The 22,640-nt window shown below is 36.6% G+C and overlaps 1 protein-coding gene across 7 annotated transcripts in view; it reads right to left on the reverse strand.

Annotated features, from left to right (window-relative positions):
- The window catches only part of LOC116177673 (protein alan shepard), a 148,760-nt gene that overhangs the window by 80,212 nt on the left and 45,908 nt on the right, over nucleotides 1–22,640 (reverse strand). For 3 of the 7 annotated variants that reach the window (XM_031496708.1, XM_031496707.1, XM_031496709.1), the window contains one exon: nucleotides 9,679–9,738. The exons of 1 other annotated variant lie outside the window; for it this stretch is intronic. In XM_031496708.1, coding sequence (XP_031352568.1) covers nucleotides 9,679–9,702 — 24 coding nt within the window. In that variant the 5' untranslated portion in view covers nucleotides 9,703–9,738. Of the gene's footprint in view, nucleotides 1–8,551; nucleotides 8,704–9,128; nucleotides 9,420–9,678; nucleotides 9,739–22,640 lie in introns of those variants that run through there. 3 more of the 7 variants (XM_031496710.1, XM_031496705.1, XM_031496713.1) reach the window with 2 other exon arrangements.

Raw genomic sequence — 22,640 nt, forward strand, 5'->3', positions numbered from 1 at the left:
AATTTGCTCCTTAATTTTTCATCATTCCACACCGCGCCGTGTAGATGGCGATCTTTTCCGTGTCTCGCTAAAGTCACTAGAAAGTACCGCAATCATCCGCCATTTTTGGGCAACTGCCAACTTAAAAAAATTGACAAATAAAATCTGGGTAGCTGAATTAAAGTTACTAGAATCTGGTAACTTCCGCCATTTTTGGGCAAAAATTATGCGTTCTCTCTCTAACACACGAGCCCAATGGATTGCGGTACTGTCTATATTTAGTGACTTTATGTCTCACGTTACGCTAATGAAAATAGTAGCGAGTTTCCTGTATTAATATATTAAAGTATTTGCTATCAATTATCGAAAGGTGGCCATAGTCACTAAATATAGAAAGTACCGCAATCCATTGGGCTCGTGTGTTAGAGAGAGAACGCATGATTTTTGCCCAAAAATGGCGGAAGTGACCAGATTCTAGTAACTTTAATGTTAGGGATTGTTCCACCTGTTTGGAGATATCTGTATATACAGTGTGAGCAACAATGATTGAAGCGTGCGTCATCACCGCTTGTTCCTATTAATATCAAAACTACCTTCTTTGTATGGAGTTGTATACGAAAATGACGTTCTGCGCTGTCACAGTGACGTGCGTCTATTCGTATTTCGTATCTTGTATCAAATCAGCATATGCTATGAGCGGCACATTGCCAATTTAGCTGAAGCGGCACGCTTCAATCTTTGTTGCTCACTCTGTATTTTTATAAAACATGACAGTACTATGAAGTTAGGTTATAAAAAATTACAGCTATTCAGATTTTATTTGTCAATTTTTTTAAGTTGGCAGCAAATTTGCCCAAAAATGGCGGATGATTGCGGTACTTTCTATATCTAGTGACTTTAGGTGGCCAGTTTCAAAATTTGGTTTTGCGCATGCGCAGTGCCAACTTTCTTATTTATGAAAGCATTTAAATGAAATTTGTAACTTAGACACTTGGAATAAACGCAAATGTAGCCCCAGTTTAAAAATTTAGTTGTGCGCATGCTATAGTCATACTCAGGAGCTCGTTTGCCATATTTGTTTACACGTTTATTTGAAATTTACTACTAATGATTCATTCTAAGCACTCCGTTAGCATTTTCCTTACAAACCGTTTTCGACAATATTCTTATGGGAAAAATCCCCGCGGATATACTAAACCGACGGACATGCAGACGGAAGAGTGAGAACGTAATTTGCTTGACGACAGGAAGTTCAACTTCATCTGTTGGGGAATAATGTGTTTTGTTTTAGGCTCATGGTTCTAGCCCTCACCCCTTTCTTTGTTAGTCGAGGCCAATATCGCACTCGAGATGGAGACAACTATCTCGATTTTCTTGGTGAAGTAACAGACTTTTCCACCATTGCAAATTTTGTACCGGCGTCGTATCTTCAGCATTTGCTACATACCATTTAAAAAAAAACCTGTTAGATTAAGATGGCGACATTGACATTCTTGGTATTTAATCAGAAAACAGATTAAGATTACCCATCATAAAGGAGACATTTGGATTGTTGCCAAAATCTTCGTCGTAAGTCCATTAGGCTTGAATCTTATCAATTAAACGGTCCCACGCTTTAAGAATGTAACGCAGATAAACGTTCGTTAGACGACTTTGCGTAATACAGACAACCTGTTGCACCTTTCAAGCCGGATAGATACGCGATACCGAAGCTTTTATTCTGAAAGGTTTTTGGGATACGCGCACTCGCACCTTGAAGGCCGTTGATCCGAAACGGAGATTTTCACTTTGTTGCGACGTTTTCTTCTTCGATTAAGGGTAATTTGAAGCATGTGAGAGGCAAGGTTATCCGTGAACACGTATAAAGTAACGAGTATTGGTATCGATTTCTGATTCGTAACACGCACCATTGATTTTTTCAAAGTGAAATAACGATTTTATTTCCTATTCGTGTACTGTACAAGGCCATTGCGGTTCCATTCATACCTTCACGTGCAGTATTAATATTTCAATTGCGGAAGAGGTAAATTGTATATCGATGAGATATCGATTTAAAGTGCCCTGAATAAATGGCACCCGAGTAGGTATCCAGGAGATTTTGACATTTGTGGAAACTAAACACTTGTGGGCCTGAGGGGCGCCAAACGAATTAAGAAATGCAACACGCAGATACATTTTGCTCGGACTGCACCAACGTCACGAAAATTACATAAATTTTGTTTGATTTTATACAGGGTGTCTCGATGAATGTCGGCTATCTACAGTGTGTCCAGGAAAAGAATGAACAGCAGGGGGGAAATAGGAGACCATAATACACAGTCGGTTAAATTCGGAAATTCCGACCAGTTCCGAAGATATTCGAGAAAACCCGAAACTATATTCGTTTTTATTTGTTTCTGATCCTGTTTGAAAAGATATCACTCTCACGGCCAACACATATTATCTTTAAAAGATAATTGTCAAGAAAGGTTCTTTTGTATAATAATAAAGATTAACAAAGAAATTCATTTTCTTCACAGTATTTTATTTTTGAAAAAAGTACTTATATTGAAAACAAATTTAGTAATGGCATTTTAAATTGCACACACATAGTGGACAATTAAAGCTAATTAATCCTTGAAAAATCTCCACTGCAAAAAAATGAAGAATAAGTTACTGAATAAACTTTCTTCTGTAAAGTGATTTTCTTTAAATCTCAGCAGTCATTCCTTCTTTAAAATAAGTAGATTCCTTACGAGAAGCATGTTCAAATGTGAATATCTAGAAGTGTCGGAAAATTGTACTTCCACAGGGAAAATGATACATGTCGAAGAGACGCATTCACCGGTGGGACTCGAACTAACTTCAAATGCAAATATCTCGAAAACGGAATGTCAGAAGAGGGTACTTACAAAGGGAATATGATAGACATCCATCTCTAAAAATACAGAATAAATGAAACACAAAATTGATGTAAGAATTTATTTATTTCATTTTTTTCGTAATATACCCAGCCGTTTTTGACATGTTAAAAATTACGTTTGCAGCTCAAATCATAATATTGTCCATTTTTTTGGGGAAATTTTCGAAAGAAATTCTCCATATTTGATAATTTTGTCTCATGTTTCCGATTGCGAGCTGAGTGTCAAAAAATTTCCCTACTGATAATCGTATGGGATTCTTCTTATCTTGTTTCTAGATGAGAGCTGTTACTATTTCGTTGGAACTGGTTTAGAGAAGCTTCAGTTTTAGTGGACAGTGTTTTGATTTTGATTAAAAATAATTACAGGGGGTTCAAAAACATTAAAGATTGAATTTAAAAAATCGTCAGAGTAGAGAGGACACGACTGAAGCCAACCAGTGCAATAGCATCTCAATCTCAATTCTCAATGAATTTACAATGGACAAAGGAGAGGTGGTGCAGTCCCCTCACAAATTGTTATTTAAGCTTAAAGCAAGCCTGAGCAACCCGCCTCCCACGTCCCTGTACTCACGATGCCCATAAAAATTCAGTCGAGTTCTGTTCCTCATAGCGAAAAAGACTCTCCCTGGTCCTGCTGTTCGACCATAGCGTAGGTTCCCCGGGTCCTATTGTTCATCTATAGCGCATTTGACATCTGGGGCTGTCACTGGTTAAACAGCGCGACAGTTGTCAATAAAAGTCGCTGACATGACACGACTCTAAAAAGAGTGAACGTCTAACTCAAGAACGAAAAGAGACAGCGATGTCAAGCGCGTTCAAGGATCCGTGCTACTGCATATGAGCCGGATTAAAAGTCGTGTTGGGAGCTGATTTAATTAGGTTCGAGCGTCGGCCCTACTAAAATTCGTATGCGATTCTTCGTATCTTGTTTTATACTAAGGTAATTTACGAAGGGGCGCAATTTTAAGCTTGCCCTAGGCGCCGTTTGGACATGCTACACCACTGGATCCCACCACCAATATGAAAATTAGTTCTGCACATGCGCGCAACGCACCGATTTTTTGACATGTTTGTCATAAGGAATAGACTTGCTTTTAACAGGAGTCACTGCTAAAATGAAAAGAAACCGCTTTTAGTGCACTTTCATTTTCACTTTCAAAAAATAAAAAGTGCACTTTTTCGGCGGCAAGTTAGCTCCCCACTTTTTGAATTTTCAAAATATGTTTATTGCAATAGTTTGTTGATGTTTCTTAGTTACATGTTATATTAAATTAGGGCGTATAATGAGCCCCCCCCCCACTTTTTGAATTTTCAAAATATATTTATTACAATCGCTTGTTGGTGTTTTTTAGTTACATTTTTACGTTTGTTGGTTGATCGTTACTTAATTATTCAAAATTCAAAAATTTGGGCGTACAGTTGGCCCCCCACTTTTTTAATTTTCAGAATATTTTTATTGCAATGGTTTGTTGATGGTTTGATGGTGTTTGTTAGTTACATTTTCGCGTTTGTTGGTTAATCGTTATTAAATCCTTCAAATTTCAAAATATGGGTGCATAATTAGCCCCTCGCTTATTGAATTTTCAAAATATATTTATTGCAATCGGTTTGTTGGTCATTTGTTAGTGTTTGTTAGTTACATTTTTAAGTTTGTTGGTTGATCGTTACTTAATTATTCAAAATTCAAAAATTTGGGCGTATAGTTGGTTCCCCACTTTTTGAATTTTCAGAATATTTTTATTGCAATTGTTTGTTGGTCATTTGTTGATGTTTGTTAATTACATTTTCACGTTTGTTGGTTGATCGTTATTAAATTATTCAAATTTCAAAATCTGGGGGTATATTTTAGCCCGCCGCTTTTTGAATTTTCAAAATATATTTATTGTAATGGTTTGTTGGTCATTTGTTGTTGTTTGTTAGATATATTTTCACGTTTGATGGTTGATCGCTATTAAATTCTTAGAATTTCAAACCCCGCTTTTTGAATTTTTAAAATATACTTATTGCAATCGGTTTGTTGGTTAATCATTACTTAATTATTCAAAACTCAAAAATTTGGGCGTATAGTTGGCCCCCCACTTTTTGAATTTTCAGAATACATATTTTTATTGCAATGGTTTGTTGATGTTTGATAGTTACATTTTCACGTTTATTGGTTGATCTTTATTAAATTATTCAAATTACAAAATCTGGGGGTATAATTAGCCCCCCGCTTATTGAATTTTCAAAATATATTTATTGCAATCGATTTGTTGGTCATTTGTTAGTGTTTGTTAGTTACATTTTAAGTTTGTTGGTTGATCGGTACTCAATTATTCAAAATTCAAAAATTTGGGCGTATAGTTGACCCCCCACTTCTTGAATTTTCAAAATATTTTTATTGCAATGGTTTGTTGGTCGTTTGTTGATGTTTGTTAGTTACATTTACCAGGGTTGGCAAACAAAAACCCAAAGTACAAAAACCCAACAAAAGCCGGGTGGGTTTTTTACAAAAACATTTAGTAACAAAAACCCGGGTTTTATAATTTTTAGGTTTTTGCAAAGAATCTGTATTTTTATGCCTACAGTACGTTACGTTAGTTTTTACTTTCATTAACAAGCACTTCATTCAAATACCTTTATTTCACATTAAGCCATTAATAGACATACATTACATAAATATAACGGAAGAGTCTTCGATTAGAAAAAAAATAATACTTCTATAACCTTATAATGATAAATTATTAAATGTTGGCTTTCTAACTTTTTATAAAGAAGAGGACGCGGACGTTTATTTGATTTTTTTGAACCAACATAACCCTACATTTTTACAGTTTAGCTTTGACGTGTTTGTTCTATCCTGTAACAGATGGCGTCGCAATAATGCGGACGATAATCATACAAAAACCCAATTGCCCAGAAAAACCCAGAAAACCCCACAAAAACTTCAAATACCCAAGGGTTTTTAACAAAATCCCGGGTTTTTGCCAACCCTGACATTTACACGTTTGTTGGTTGATCGTTATTAAATTCTTCAAATTTCAAAATATGGATGTATAATTAGCCCCCCGCTTTTTGAACTTTCAAAATATATTTATTGCAATCGGTTTGTTGATCATTTGTTAGCGTTTGTTAGTTACATTTTTAAGTTTGTTGGTTGATCGTTACTTAATTATTCAAAATTCGAAAATTTGGGCGTATAGTTAACCCCCCCCCACGTTTTGAATTTTCAAAATATTTTTTATTGCAATCGTTTGTTGGTGTTTGTTAGTTACATTTTTACGTTTGTTGGTTAATCGTTACTTAATTATTCAAAATTCAAAAATTTGGGCGTGTAGTTGGCCCCCCACTTTTTGAATTTTCAGAATACTTTTATTGTAATGGTTTGTTGGTCGTTTGTTGATGATTGTTAGTTACATTTTCACGTTTGTTGGTTGATAGTTATTAAATTCTTCAAATTTCAAAATATGGGTGTATAATTAGCCCCCCCCCCCCGCTTTTTGAATTTTCAAAATATATTTATTGGAATGGTTTTTTGGTGATTTGTTAGTGTTTGTTAGTTACATTTTTAAGTTTGTTGGTTGATCTTGATACTTAATTATTCAAAATTCAAAAATTTGGGCGTATAGTTGGCCCCCACTTTTTGAATTTTCAGAATATTTTTATTGCAATGGTTTGTTGATATTTGATAGTTACATTTTCACGTTTGTTGGTTGATCATTATGTAATTGTTCAAATTTCAAAATGTAGGCGTATAGTTATTCCCCCAATTTTTGAATTTTCAAAATATTTTTATTGCAATCCTTTGTTGTGTTTATTAGTTACATTTCCACGTTTGTTGTTTGATCGTAATTTAATTATTCAAAAATTTTTACAGTTTTCGACGATGTGGGCACTGTCGGCGTACGTACTTAGTGTCCGTCGGCGAAGTGAGCATGGTCTTGTGGTCACTTTGGCCTTAGTGTCCCTTGTACACCTGTCGGTGATGTGGGCACAATCAGCGTAGTGTCCGTCGGCGTAGTGTCCCTGGTCGGCGATATGGACCATTAAAAAATCCTGTCGGCGTTGTGGGCATTCGGCGAAGTGCCCTCGACCCTTAAATGATTGCGTGCGATGTGAGATGTCACCAAAGAAGAAGAAAATGAAGTATTTTTTTCTGAATCTGTACAATATAGAGTATAGCAAGAACTTTGGGATTTATTTCAGATGATTTACATAAATAACTATATACGCACAAATTTTTGAATTTTGAATAATTAAGTAACGATCAACAAACAAACGTAAAACAGTAACTAAGAAACACCAACAAACGATTGTAATAAAAAATATTTTGAAAATTCAAAAATAGGGGAATTAGCTATACGCCCAAATTTTTGAATTTTGAATAATTAAGTAACGATCAACAAACAAACGTAAAAATGTAACTAACAAACACCAACAAACGATTGCAATAAAAAATATTTTGAAAATTCAAAAAGTAGGGGGGGGGGGTAACTATACGACCAAATTATTGAATTTTGAATAATTAAGTAACGATTAACCAACAAACGTGAAAATGTAACTAACAAACACCAACAAACGATCGCAATAAACATATTTGGACATTCAAAAAGTGGGGGGCTAACTTATTATTAATTATTTCAGCTTATATTCTCGTTAAGGCATGAAATGTCCATGAGGGCTATTAAAATCGAAAAAACAAATTTGAAAATGCACTTTTCGCCTGTTGCTCACAAGCAGCTTAACGAATTTTCTTATTTATTTATTCTACTTCTATTTTATTTGGTGTTTTTAGTAGTCTTTATTTCAGAACAATTGACAAGGTCGAGGACAAGGTCTTTTGTATTGATTTTTCGCGGAAATTTCAATGACTTCTCAGGAACTGTAGAACTCTTGATGATCTTATCAAAACTCCAAAAAAATTTGAACCAATGTGGGGGGGGGGGGGGGAAGCTGAGGGAAGTTGACTCCTCCCATATTTTCAAAATTTATTTTTTATTACTTAATTATACTTGGAATATCGATTTTAGAAACTCATTGAAAAAACGTCACAATTACTCAAAGGTCACACGAAAATTGCCAAAACTGCTACTTACTTCCCTATAATTTTACAACTGTCCGTGCCGGTTTAAAGTTTAAAGGCACTAGAAGGGCTAGTGCGGTTGTATGCGTTTTATCATAGACGTAGAATGATTGAATGCCAAGTAATGCCTAAATACACGAAACGTCTCCACCATTGATTATTACGTTTAAAATGGAAATTCATTTTTGAAAATTACGAGAAGAGTGCGAAGACAAAAAACCGAAAACTGCTTAACAAACTCACTCCTACATTTTTAAGACTCTACTTTTGGCTGCTGTAGAACACGAACGAAGAATGAATTTGAAGATGAGGTCAGTTACACCATTTTCAATGAAACCCGAAACTTGCGTCCATCGCTCGCGATAAATCCGGCGGTGTTTCGCTCGAAAAAATTGAAAAGCGGCCAATCAACAGGCACCCAGCTGTCATTTTTTTTCCCAAATAAACGCTCCGTTCCCACAGCGTAATTGGGGCGGCTTTGATGATCTAAATTTATTTCGCAATTTCCCGACGAAAATGAACGCAATTATTTTAAATGTACGCCGTTTATTGCGGTATTTTTGTAAACGCGTAAAGGGTTGGAAATTTAGATAAAAAGGAAACCCTACCGCATTACGACAGTGTGTGGGCTTCTTTCTTCTGTCTTGTGAATCCAAAGGAAGGTAATTCACAACACCTTTTTACAAGAACGCACGACTACTACCAGAGATGAACGGCGACTGATTCCGCTACGTCATCAACTTCCGGCTTTAAGGGGCGGATCTGTCTGCCCTCTTCGATTTCCGATATACTACACCCACACTCGAACCATATGGCTTATCATCAAGAAGGCGTTGAAATCCGCGAGTCGCCATAAAAACGCTCCCCATTTTGACGTCCGCGCGTCATTAACGAAAATAATAACATACTATACTATTTACTACTCGCGCGCGTACTTGAAAAATCCTTGGAACTGAAAAAACAACAACGGCGGGCGCCTCGGCTGTCGGCGTTACGAAAACAGCTGATTGCGTGCATTTTAAATTAAAGGTCCTCGATTTTTGAAGGGCTCGATAATTACGCAATCACCTGTTAAGTGTAGGTACCTCTACGTGAACAACAGTGCCGGTCTACGTGCAAACGGGCGAGATCATCGAACCGTCTCCGCCTTCTCGGTCATAAGAAAGTACTAAATCAAATGCCTACCATAATTTTGCAGTTTATTTTTCTACTAGCTGCAGTATTTTCCATACGAACGGCCATAGTAAGGTTTATCACAGACAGTTGCAGTTGCACGATAGGGGTGTGTCTAATCTAAAGTATTGATGGCACTGATTAGTGAATGTCATTTCGCGGCACTGTGGCAATTTAGACGGGCTTCGAGTGCACGTGAAGCCCTAAGCGACGGGGGGCACCGGGACGATGTGATAACACGGAGGTAGCCCAGTTTTTTTTAAAGCGCCACTCCCCGCACTAAGCGGACACCATCTTGACCGTCCTAAAGTTCAGTCATTTTCCGCGAGAGGCACGCTTCGCAAACCGAAGAACTAATAAACTTGTACTACGCGATCGGAGCGCGCGACGCGCGGCGACGGCGTTTTTTGCGCCGATTTTAAATAATCAAAACAAATACAATTTTAAACGGAGGCGATTTTTGGAGAGTGAAAGTGACCCCATACACACACACACACACACTTCGCGCTCGGGTCAAGATCGCGCGTGATCCACCCGATTAAATTAAATAAGTTGTACTTACCAGATTTCCGTAATAAAGAATCATTTGAAGAAGAAGGCGAGTGAGGTAATATCAATTTACCTGAAACAAGAGAAAAAAGTAAATTACCTTGTCGGAGTAAATTGACCGAAAGTAATCGTCTCTAACGGCACGCGTCGTCAATAAGCTACAGGTGTTAAAATACCGCTTCCGATTGCAATCAAAATTTTAGTGAGCGCTATTTAAATCGGTTCTTAGATGTCTACTTCCAAAATCAATAACTTCCTTGTAGATGTAGACGACCTTTCCGCCGGCATGACTCTTTTTGGAGCGCCGTTGAACTTTTTATTTAGAAACTTTTAGATCAGAATCAGTTTTGTTCTTTCTATTACTTTATACATATACTCCCATACCGAGAAGACATGAATTTCTTTGGAAGGAGCCTCTTATTTAAAAATGTATATCATTTTTAGCGCAGCCACTTTCTCTGTTTCCAATATATTTAGTTCGTTCTTTTTGCATTCTGGCACCAGGAAAAATTTTGACGAGTAATGTGCGCATAATGTTATTTATGGAGATATTTTTTTGAAATCTTCACAACAAACAGTGAGACCTCTGGTGGCAGTACACTGCAAAAATCCAGTTGGAAGAAGACCGCCTTTTTACCAGCAAACTGTGCATGGTCCATATACAGTATATATAGTCTTAGGGAAAGTCCTGATCTGTGCATGGAAGATACGCTAAAGTTACTCGCCTTGGAGAGAACATCAATTTTCTTGTTTAATAAATAAATACTGAAAACAATTTTCTCTATACCTATACAATACACTGCGTCCAGGATGTTTTATCATAGGGATCTCGGAAACCATAGAAGAAGGGAAAGTTGCGCAATTAAAGACTTATTGTCATACAGTAAAGAAAACCTGAAAATTGCGTTACTTCCGAAGAAAAACCGAAATTTCCCGATTTCGTTTGCTGTTGTAATTTCCTTTACTCCTTTAACAACGTTTCGTTTCGGGGTCCGTTTGGAAATGATTTCGATTTTTAGATGTCTTGCTAACTTCGCACACTTTTGTCGGCACAAATCCCGGGACTGGGTGGATTGGTTAGTGCTTCATTTGTGCCGGTTTGTGCCGTAAAAAGTTTGCCAGCAAAACATACGGTTTGGAAATTATTTCGATTGTTAAAGGTTCTGCTAATAGGCCAGTCATTGAGGATTTTTACCTGGAAATAACTCGGGAAGTACAGAAATTTTGTATGCTTGAGTGCGTAGAACTAAAATTCATAAAATGCACAATTCTAAACTTACCGCCGGGGTGCGTATTGGCATTCTGTACTATTATTCAGAGCAGCTCTGGTCTGATTCGCAGTATACTATGGCTTCACGTTATGCGCAATTTGATAATACATTATATACTGCGATTCAGAGCGCCGATATGGTTTAGTGCTCGGTGTCGTGTTTGTTTTATTACTAAAATCAGCTAAGCACTTGTCGCACCAAACACTGTTAATATCTTCACCCGCTTTTTTAAATTTCGCTTTAAATCCATGTTCTACTAGTTCCAAATATATACGATCATTGAAAACTTATTCTCGTGGCACATTTCAACCAATGCCTCTTTATAGATCATTTTAGTGCAGTTTGAGAACCTTGATTACACACAAACAACAAAAAATATGCTTTTTTCTTGCAAAGGGAACAATAAAAACACACTTTTTGTAAGTGTATGATGTGTTTTATAGAAACCCATTATATACAGTGTTTCAGAACTCTAAACCATATCGGTGATCTGAATCGCAGTATATAATGTATTATCAAATTGCGCATAATGTGAAGCCATAGTATACTGCGAATCAGACCAGAGCTGCTCTGAATAATAGTACAGAATGCCAATACGCCGCCGGGGTCGCCATTTTGCCAAGATGGCCGTCAAAAGCGGTTTTCCATCGATATCTCCAAAACTGCGCATTTTACGAGAAAATATGTGGTGAGCAAAATTAAAGAAACGAAAATTTCCTACAAAAAATGTAGTTAGCATATTTTCACTAAAGTTAGCCCTTACGCAGAAATTCAGAAATTTTTAATGACCAGTGGTGTATATTTTATCCAAATAATTCATTAATCATTTAATTAATGAATCAAATTGATTAATCAATTAGTCTATGATCAATTAATTTTAAGATTTTATTTTAGTCGTCTCCAACTTCAAAGGTGAGACATATCAATTTTCAAATTTTATTAGTTAAATCAATTAGTTATATATTGTTATATTCAATCCCTTTAAGCCAGCATTATGGACTTTATTTGTTTGGTTTGTGATTTGATTATTTATGTTAATTTTACGTTAAGAGCGCCATACCTATAGCAGGTGACCTTGCACGTGACTAATTGATATGCAGCTCTAACCACACCATCACACTCCCCCGCAAGAAAACCATACGCCACTGTTTCTCTTTGTATCCCTAATGCCCACTTAGCACTTACTTTTGATTACCTTCGTTAGGCGGCGCCACCTCACAGTCGCTTGAAAGGAAAATTTCTTTTTTCCATTAATAATAATGTAACGGAAACGCTCCAGACATGACGTCGCCTTTGGCGCTCTGGAATTTTCTACGCGCGCGATAGTGGGATTTGTATAGGAATATTCGAGACTATCCGGTAATTACGCGAGTGTTCTGGACTTACATTGCTTGCGTGTATAAATGGTTGCGGACCGAACATCGCAGGCAGTTTACTACCGAACGAGATCGAGTACGGATGAAACATCGAGCGCGGAAATATAAATTGCGAAGTGTGTGATATAAATAGTCGATATAAATTGTACAGTTTTTATAGTGTTTTAGTTTTGTTTAATAAATATTGATATAAATCGAACCCGAATTTATAAATCACGTTACAATAATAAAATACTGCCTTGAAGTTATTGTTTTATGGACTAAAATCTCTAAAATAAATTACTATAGCATGGAATGGCCAGAATAAGCGCTTTCCATGATAGACTATGAATTAGAAATGACAGTAAAAAAATTTCAGATAATGATCCACCGTCAAAAAAACCTTACGGTTTGGTTTCCAGTTTAAAGCTTTTAAATGAGTATTTGAAGTTGTTCTTTAATCAATTTCAATATCAATATCAAAAAATCAAAACTTAACTTTTCCGCACGGTAGCATCTGTTGAGACCCAGCACTTTCCTTTTCATTGGATTTACTTCTCATACATCGCTTCGCTTTTATTGAGCAAAGTATGTAATCGATTTGGCAATTAACTACATGGATGTTCAATTTGATTTACCGTTAAAATTTCACAAAAATTGGTCAACAAATAAGAAATTTACTTTTGCACATGCGCGAAAGAAGTTTTTGATATGTTTGAAATAATCGATCGATTTTCCTTTAGTAAAGGATGCTAATGTTAAAATTTCAGTAAGATCGGTCCATAAGTAACAAAGTTACTTTTACGCATGCGCAGAAGATTACGGCCTACCAGTTTGGAAATTAATGGGTGCCTTTTCCACGCGGCAAGGACTGAAAAAATGTACGCAATTTGTCCCATTCAATTTTGAGTTATTGTGCTAAAAACAACCCGGACAACGACAACGGACTTTTTTCTGTGATGAAAACAATACTTTACTTACCCATATATGGGTGCGGAAAAGTAATATCATAGATGATATACCTATGCGATTTATATACACTTTATATACTACTTTAAACCACAGTAGGCGATGTGAAACAAAAGCTGATCTAGAAACTAAACTGTGTTGACATTGTAACTGGAAACATTTTAACAGACAAAGAGTCTGGCACAAGAAAGTAAATAAAAAAATTATAGAAACTTGAGAACGAAATAAAAGATTATTTTTCATAGCCTACTGTGACTTAAAGTAATAAAGTTTAAAAAAATCGCATAGAAAACCAATATCATTCATGGTGTGTTATATTTTTATCAGGCCGTGTGGCGCAATTCAGTTTAGGCTGGAGTGCGGTACTATGGGTCACTGGTTAGAATCGGCGTTCGGGCATAGATATTTGTAAATGTATAGTGGGTTGGGTTGGTAGAGCGACCTTGGATGAAACCCCGCCCACTCAAAAATAAAAGCAAAAATAAAATATTTAATATGCTACCTTTTTAGATTAAAATATACAAGATGTTCCACAAAACACACGAGATTAGGTACGACATAATTTACCTGACTCCATACACTTATCTTGTATATACAACGGCAGAACTTAGGGATTCTTATCTACCTATTTCATGTAGTGCAATCGGATTTAGCAGATTTGGACTTATATAACAGTTATCCCCTGAGTTCTTTACCATTTGGAGACCCAATCTCACGAATGACTAATACACCACAGACAGATGCTAATTGTAACTTCAATTATTTTACATTTGGTACAACACGCCGCGAAAGGCTGTCATTGAAAAAACGAAGCTAACACACACGTTCTTCTCCAACACAAGGATGATCTTATATAAACAAACCATCTGCAAATGTATGGCATACAATTGTCAACAAATTAGACAATAAAGTGTCATCAAAAGCACACTACACTTGTGTGAAAGCTATAATACTTATTAAAAACGTGCTGGGAGTTTTCACACATTCCCTTTTTTGGTCAAACTTTTTACTATACATTCCGGCACAAAGATAGCATTAACCCATGCGTGACATTAACATTATACTTAGTTTCAACAGTATAGCGACAAAAATGTACAAGGTTTCCAGAACATCTAAAAATTGAGATAACCTTCAAAGGCAATGCTTTGCTGGCAAACTTTTTACCCCACAAACCGGCACAAACGTAGCACTAACCAATCCATCTAGTCTCGAAATTTATGCCGACAAAAGTGTGCGAAGTTATAGCAAACATCTACAGACATCTAAAAATCGAAATAACTTCTTCCAGGAAAATATTTTCCTGGCGATACAGCACAAATCGGCACAAACGTAATTTGTGGAATATGTATCGATATTCCTTTATCGACTGAAGAAGGAGAATCCGACGAATTCAAAGAAGCCAACGTTGATCCCGAAATAGGGATAAACGTATTCGGCAATGAAAACAGAGACATTAACGAACCGCCAGGTCCGTCAGGCCTGCGTAAATAGAGAATCTAATGTTACTTAAAATTAATTGATCATAGACTAATGATTAATCAATTTGATTAATTAATTAAATGATTAATGAATTATTTTGATAAAATACACGCCATTGGTTATTAAAAATTTCTGCTTTTCTGCGCAAGGGCTAACTTTAGTGGAAATATGCTAACTACATTTTTTGTAGGAAATTTTTGTCTCTTTAATTTTGCTCACCACATATTTTCTCGTAAAATGCACAGTTTTGGAGATATCGGCGGAAAACCGCTTTTGACGGCCATCTTGGTAAGATGGCGGCCCCGGCGGCAAGTTTAGAATTGTGCATTTTATGAATTTTAGTTCTACGCACTCAAGCATACAAAATTTTGTACTTCCCGAGTTATTTCCAGGTAAAAATCCTCAATGACTGGCCTATTAGCAGAACCTCTAAAAATCGAAATAATTTCCAAACCGTATGTTTTGCTGGCAAACTTTTTACGGCACAAACCGGCACAAACGAAGCACTAACCAATCCACCTAGTCTCGACATTTGTGCCTTCAATGTGCTGCTAACTTCACGGACCCTTCGTTTCGGATTTTTTATTAGGAATACAACGACGTACGGCAAGCAAAGAAAAAATAAAAGTTGGGGACTTTGGGTTTCAACAGGACTGTGCACCTACGCACAACGCTCTTATTGTGCGAAGATACCTATAGGAAAAATTGTCCACATTCCAGGAAGTTTATCCGATAGCTATTTTCGCACGATTAGGACGTTGTGCGGGGTAGTTGGAGTTTGATTTTTTATTCTTTGTGCAATAGCCCATAGCTTAGTTATTTCTTCGAAAATTTGCCGCACTTCTGATTGCGGTCGATTACAAGCTCCATTACCCTGAACATTTCCATACCAGAGGCAATTTTGTACTAGAGTGGGTTTCAAAGAGTTCAACTGTAGCACACCAAAAGCGATCCAGTTTTCAATTTTCCTTGGAGGGAGCCTTTTTCAATGAAGAGCCGTATTTACGGCCGTTTATAACCTAAAAAATTGGAATTGGATCAAATTTAGTTTGTCAATGTTTTCAATTATTTATTTTGGATTTTGTATTTAGTCGTATACAATCAAAGAGCGAGTTTTGATTTTCAGAATTAAACAAATTTCCCTAATTTGACCACCTTTGTATACGAGATCTCCATCAGTCGCTTGTGGCATTCGTGAATTTTTGATATGCAGACAGGTTTGTAACCAGAAATAGCAGGAGTGGGAGGCATTTTTTAGGTCTTAAGAAGAATTATTATGTAAAATAACTGCAAATTTCTATCTTTAAAGCTATATTCATCTAAACATAATTTAAAGCGCATTTTTGAAAAAAACAATACGCTATTATATTCGGCTGTCTGGCTGAAATCTCAGCAATTACAATAGCTAGAGACTTCACGAAAAGCTTTCAGCTATAGTGTAGATGTGCAGGCTCTAAGTCTATTTTGAGATCGATAATTTTAAACTTTGCTAACAAAATACTGATCATTGTAATTGTTTATTGTTCTGTTTTATTTTTGTACCCCAATACTTTTGAAGATTGTTTAATAAGATCAGTAAATAATCTACCCTTTCAGATAATGATTCGTGATTCGTTACTGCCAAGTTCGGCGACCAGGGCTATATGCAAGGTTGAGTAGAACCGTTCGAAGACGGGTGCAGATGAATAAAATACGGGCAGATTATTTGCCTGTATGGCACGCCGTCGAGGTATTTGCTTTGGTTCCGTTTCGACTTTATACTGGGCGACTGCATACAGAAAAAGGATGACTTTTAGTGAAGATTAGCGTGTTGAATGTAAGTGAAATAATTGAGTATTACTTGTTTCCAAGTGCGAAGGACCGATAGACGCATTTCAAGGTAAAAAATCTTGCGACAAAAGTTTTGTGAATCGCGGAAAAAAACGTAAATTGTCCGTGAGTCTGAATTGGAGTAGGGCCATATTTTAATCCCTTGTATAAACTTGTGGACTTGTTAACAATGGAAGAAAAGTAGGCAACCGTTACCAATACAAATAATATTAACTTCGCCGTTATAGGCAGATGCATTCATAAATCGTCGTATCACTATAGCCAGGCGAAGTTCGGTGACCTCATTTCGAACAAGTTGTACTACAAACAACACTCGGTGTTAAGTGGAATGTCAGAGGGTAGTTGGAGTTTGATTTTTTATTTTTTGTGCACGAATGCCCTTAACCCGAGTTATTTCTTCGAAAATTTGGCGCAAGTTTTGAACGCGATTAGAAAATTTCCATACGAGAGGCAATGTTGTACTAGAGTGAGTTTCAAAGAGTTCAATTCTATCACACCAAAAGCGATCCAGTTTTCATTTCCTTGGAGGGAGCCTTTTGCAATGAAGAGCCGTACAATTTATAGCCTCAAAAATTTGAAATTGGAATTGGATCAAATTTAGTTTGTCAATTAATTATTTTGGAATTCGTATTTAGTGGTATACAATCAACATTTGATTTTCATAATTAAAAAAGAGGGGTATTTAAATATTATTACAGAGTAAGCCGCGGAGAAGATTAATTGTGATAGAAAATTTCTTACCACTGCCGTAGAGGACCCATTTTATTTAGCACGAACGAGGGTACAATAATAGACTTATCAAGGCTCTTGCGAACTCCAAATGTGCGGCCCTAACGGCGCATCGCTACAAGCCTGGCAGCACAAACGTCAGGCGCGTCTGCATGCATGCGAAAATGCACCCTTCTCAACAACTTTTCAAAATGCGAATCCAGTTTAATCACGATTGAATGTGTGCCATAATGGTTTAGTGGAAAAGATGTCGGCTTGGATTCGATTTTTGCATAAATAGTGTATTGTGCAGCAAGTGTTTGAAGTGGGATTTTTTTACAAGAGCGTGGAGTCTGCAGCACGAGCGTAAAGTTTATTCATCTGGAATTATTTGCGTACTGTTTGCAAAAGTTTATCTCATGTTTTTCTCCGATCGTCGACTACGAAAGCTAATTAGTTGCGAGATGAGCACGTGTTATCGCCGAAGTATGCAGATGTTAATTCTTTCGAAGACGCAGTATTTTGTTAAGGAAGGAGGAAAGGAAGTGAGAAAGGAACATTGTTTTAAATAGAAGAGAAAGGCGTTAGTCGTGGCCTTTTGTTTGATGGGCGTTATTTGTTGCAGTTTTGCGCTTACAATACCCGTTAAATTGAGTTTTGTCCACCATCAAAGGACCAATAATTGTAATTACAACGAAGAGTGTCGTCTAAAATCTAAATCGAGTGCTATAATTGAAGTCGACAAGTGAAGTTTCGAAGCAATATCACCTGGTGTTTTGTGCGTCATTTATTGTAAGATTATGGATTATTCACACTTTAAGTTAATTAATTGTTCTATCGATCGCTTGTTGCGTGGTATGTGTATTTTGGGCCTGAGTGCCTGTTCCTTTTTCAGCTTATTTGATTGTTTTATATCGAATAAATGTGTTGCTAAACGATTGGCTCCGAATTAAAGCCTAGGTAAGAGTTTTCGTGTAACATTTTTCGATTTCGTACCCTTGTGGGTGGTTTTAGTGATCGTTTGCCATTGTTACATAGTAATTTATACAAGGTGTTCCTAAATATGATGTAAATACGGAAGGGGCTAATTCTTTGCCTTATTTCATGACTAAAAGTTAATATAAACATATGTCCGCAAACGCTTCGTTACCGATCTACAGGGTGTTATAAATTTCAAACTTTTAAATTTCTTTATATCTCCTGCAGTTTCTGACATATTTTACTCAAAATTTTAAATATAAGTTACGCCGAAGGGCTTAGATCATTGGTAATTAATGGCAGTGAGAATCTGCGGTGTTGTTTTTTCAGGAATCATGTTCCATTTTCTACCCCCGAACTTCTTTTCATTGTGCCGCTGGCAGATTGTGAAACGAGAATTTAATTTTGTGATTGGTGATTTCTTTTTTTCGTATTTGTGACCGTTATTGAGAAAAAAAAATAAAAATCAATTGTCGGTAGGTAGCCAAACAACAGAATAATTGTAAAATGGCTCTGGCTTCATTTGGATAAAATTTTGTTTTTATTAGTTTTGACAATTAACATTGAAAATTGTAACGTGTTTATATGAACTTTTAGTCATAAAATAAACCAGAAAATTAGCCCCTTCCATATTTACATCATACTTAGGAACACCCTGTATAACACATATCAATGCATTTTAAATTGTAATGTCTTTTTTTTTCGATTTCAGATTTACCCGGAAATGTCCTTAACTTTTTATGCAACACCCAGTATATTTTATGGTTAACGGATGCAGAATAATAAACTACATATGAAATTTTATGACTAAGGTGTTTGTTTTATTCGAAAAGTGATAATTTTTGTTAATAAACATACTCGTAGCGAATCGCATTGCCATTGAAAACCGAAAGTAAAAAAAAAACCATTACGATTATTAAATGCATTAATATTTGTTATAGCACATCAATTATTTAAAAAAATGCTTCATACATAACGGAGATAAACGGCTGTTCCCGGACTTTTTACTTACCCTATATATAATTGAACCTAAATGGAGGGTAGAACATGTTGTGTAAACAACGTCATGTAGGCGTTATTTCGGTATAAACGTAAAAAATAAAGACGGGACACCCTGTATATGAGAATATTTCAATTTATTAAGCATAAAACGTGAAATTGCGTGTTAAAATGTCGGGACATCTGGTTGTTTTACGATAAGGAGGTTTTATCAGGCGAAATTTGATTAACGCACGTGTTTTATCGCTGCTAAGAGATAACGGAGAAGCAGGTGTTTTACCAAGATGTATAGGTTTTTCGATGTAAGTGGGGACGTCTAACTTTCTGCATAAGCAAGTGGATGAAATCTATCTGGAGAGGGGGGGGGGGGCCGTCCCGCGCGCCGTACTCTTTTGTGTATCACAGTTCGCATCGGGGGGGGGGGGGGCCGTCACGCGCGCCGTACTCTTTTTGTGTATCACAGTTCGCACCTCGAAAGGGAATGAGGTTCCTATTTCGCAACGCGCCACCATTCGGGCACTCGTAATACGAGTTCGTATGGATAACCTAAAACGACCCGAAGATGCCGTCGAGAGGTCCAGGAAGTTCTCTTTTCTGTAGGAGCGTTCGAGATCAATTGAAGGCCATAGTGGGGAGAAACTATTAACAATCGGCAACGATCGGAATACATTTGTGAAAGAATGACGTCCAGTCGATTCAAATCGGTCAAAAAATGTGACTTGTGGAGGGAGAAATGCGTATTAAGGGCTCTATTTTTATTTTTGCGATAACTCAAAAACTACTTGTCCGATTTCGATCAAATTTATACAGTAGACGCGTCGAACATGCTCTATAAGTTGGCCCGATCGGTCAACGAGTCACGGAAATATTAAATTTTTTTTTAAAATATCACTTCACTTTTAAATTTTTTCCCAAAAACGATATCAAAAATCAAAAAAAAAACGGCAGCAATCGGAATACATTTGTGAAAGAATGACGTCCGGTCGGTTCAAATCGGTCAAAAATTGTGACCTGTGGAGGGTTCAAAATATTCTTACTTTTGCGATAACTCAAAAACTACATTTCGGTTGGTTTATTGTATTTGAATTTCAGTGTTGTTTTTCCTTTTAGAATTGAATGTAATTGCGTATGATTTTCTTGTTTAAATGTTATAGCTTTAGTAAATTGTCTACTTAGATTTGTGTGTTCGATTGTAAAACGTAAAATTGCATGGTAAAATGTCGGGACATCTGGTTGTTTTATGATAAGGAGGTTTTATCAGGCGAAATTTGATTAACGCACGTGTTTTATAGCTGCTAAAAGATAACGGGGAGGGGGGGGGGCTCACGCGCGCGCCGTACTCCTTTTGTGTATCATAGTTCGCGCCTCGAAAGGGAATGCGGTTCCTAAAACGACCCGAAGATGCCGTCGAGAGGTCCAGGAAGTTTTCTTTTGGCCATAGTGGGGAGAAACGATTAACAATATCGACAATAGTGACAAATTTGTGAACGAATGACGCTTGATCGGTCAAATCGGTCAAAAATGTGACCTGTGGAGGGCGAAATGCGAAGGGCTCAAAATGTTTTTATTTTTGCTCAAAAACTACATGTCTGATTTTGCTCAAATTTATGCAGTTGACGCGTCTAACATGCTCTATAAGTTCGCCTGATCGGTCAACGGTTACAGGGATATTAATTTTTTTTTTCGAAAAAATGTCACTTCTTTTTTAAATTTTTTCCTAAAAAACTATTAACGATATCAAAAATCGAAAAAAAACGACAACAATTGGAATACATTTGTGAAAGAATGGCGTCCGGTCGGTTCAAATCGGTCAAAAAATGTGATCTCTGGACTGTGGAGGGAGAAATGCATATTAAGGGTTACAAGAATTCTTATTTTTGGGATAACTCAAAAACTACTTGACCGATTGCAACCAAATTTGTACAGTAGACGCGTCTGAACATGCTCTATAACTTGACCCGATTGGTCAACGAGCCATAAAAATATTAATTTTTTTTTCGAAAAAAAAATACCACTTCACTTTTAAATTTTTTCCCAAAAAACTATTAACGATATCAAAAATTAAAAAAAAACGGCAACAATCGGAATACATTTGTGAAAAGATTACGTTCGGTCGGTTCATATCGGTCAAAAATTGTGACCTGTGGAGAGAGAAATTGAAGGTTCAATATATTCTTACTTTTGCGATAACAAAAAAAAATTTTTTTCCTAAAAAAAATATCAATTCACTTTTAAATTTTTTCTGAAAAAACTAGTAACGATATCGAAAATCGCAAACAAACGGCAACAATGGGAATATATTTGTGCAAAGCCAAATTTAAAATCTGATGTTAGTTTTGCTTTTATTTAAAGTGTATATGTATGAAATTTCATTTAATTGCTTCCATGAATAAGAAAGTTGGCACTGCACATCCTACACAAAACCAAATTTGGAAAATGGCATTTGCTTTTATTCCAAGTGGCTATGTATCAAATTTCATTTAAATCCCTCCATAACTAAGAAAGTTGGCACTGCGCACGCGCAAAACCAAATTTGGAAACTGGCGTTAAATTTACTTTTATTCCAAGTGGCTATGTATCAAATTTCATTTAAATACCTTCATAAATAAAAAAGTTTGCAATTCGATTTATAAATGGTCGAGATGCGAAAAGGGCACTGTAAACGTTGATCGATTAGGCTCAGTTTTTGGAATTGCGTCAAAAGGGCCTTCCTTATTTTTTGGGTTACATTGCCAATTTACGAACTCTACTAAATTTTATCGTGATCGTTCCATTCGTTATCGAGATATCGTGCTAACGGACGGACAGACACCGCAAAATTATAAACTCGCTAGGAGCTCGTTAATAATGACGTTCGTTCGGTTAAAATTGGTAAAAAAATGTGACCTGTGGAGACCCGATGCAACGTCTCATTTTGTGCTTATTTCCTCTGTCATAAGAACAAGAATTCTAAGTACGTGATAGAAGCAGTTAGGATGTGTTGCACGGCCCAAATTTAGTCCAAACTGGAAACCCAACTGCAACATCCAAAGACTCAATTCCCAGAATTGTGATTGCACTCAAACGCAACATCTTCTATTCCAAAAAGGAGCAGGATGTATGTGCAGGCAGGTGGAGGAGCCCTGGTTAGAATGCGGGCTTCGGCATTTAATGGTAAATCTATGTCACATTTCAAATTACCTACCAATTTAGCCTTGCACTTCGGCCAAGAATTGCGGTCCAAATTTTCAAAAACTAATTGTAGATTCGGCATTTACACGCTTTGGTCCCCTCGCTCAATCCATTTTTTTCTTCAAGGTGGCATAGACAGTCAAACTTTTGGTTTCCGGTATTAAACGCCTCGCCCAAAATTGGGACATCTCCAATTGCTTAAACCACAGGCTCGT

This window comes from Photinus pyralis, unplaced genomic scaffold, assembly GCF_008802855.1.
Source record: "Photinus pyralis isolate 1611_PpyrPB1 unplaced genomic scaffold, Ppyr1.3 Ppyr1.4_LG8, whole genome shotgun sequence".
NCBI lineage: Eukaryota > Metazoa > Arthropoda > Insecta > Coleoptera > Lampyridae > Photinus > Photinus pyralis.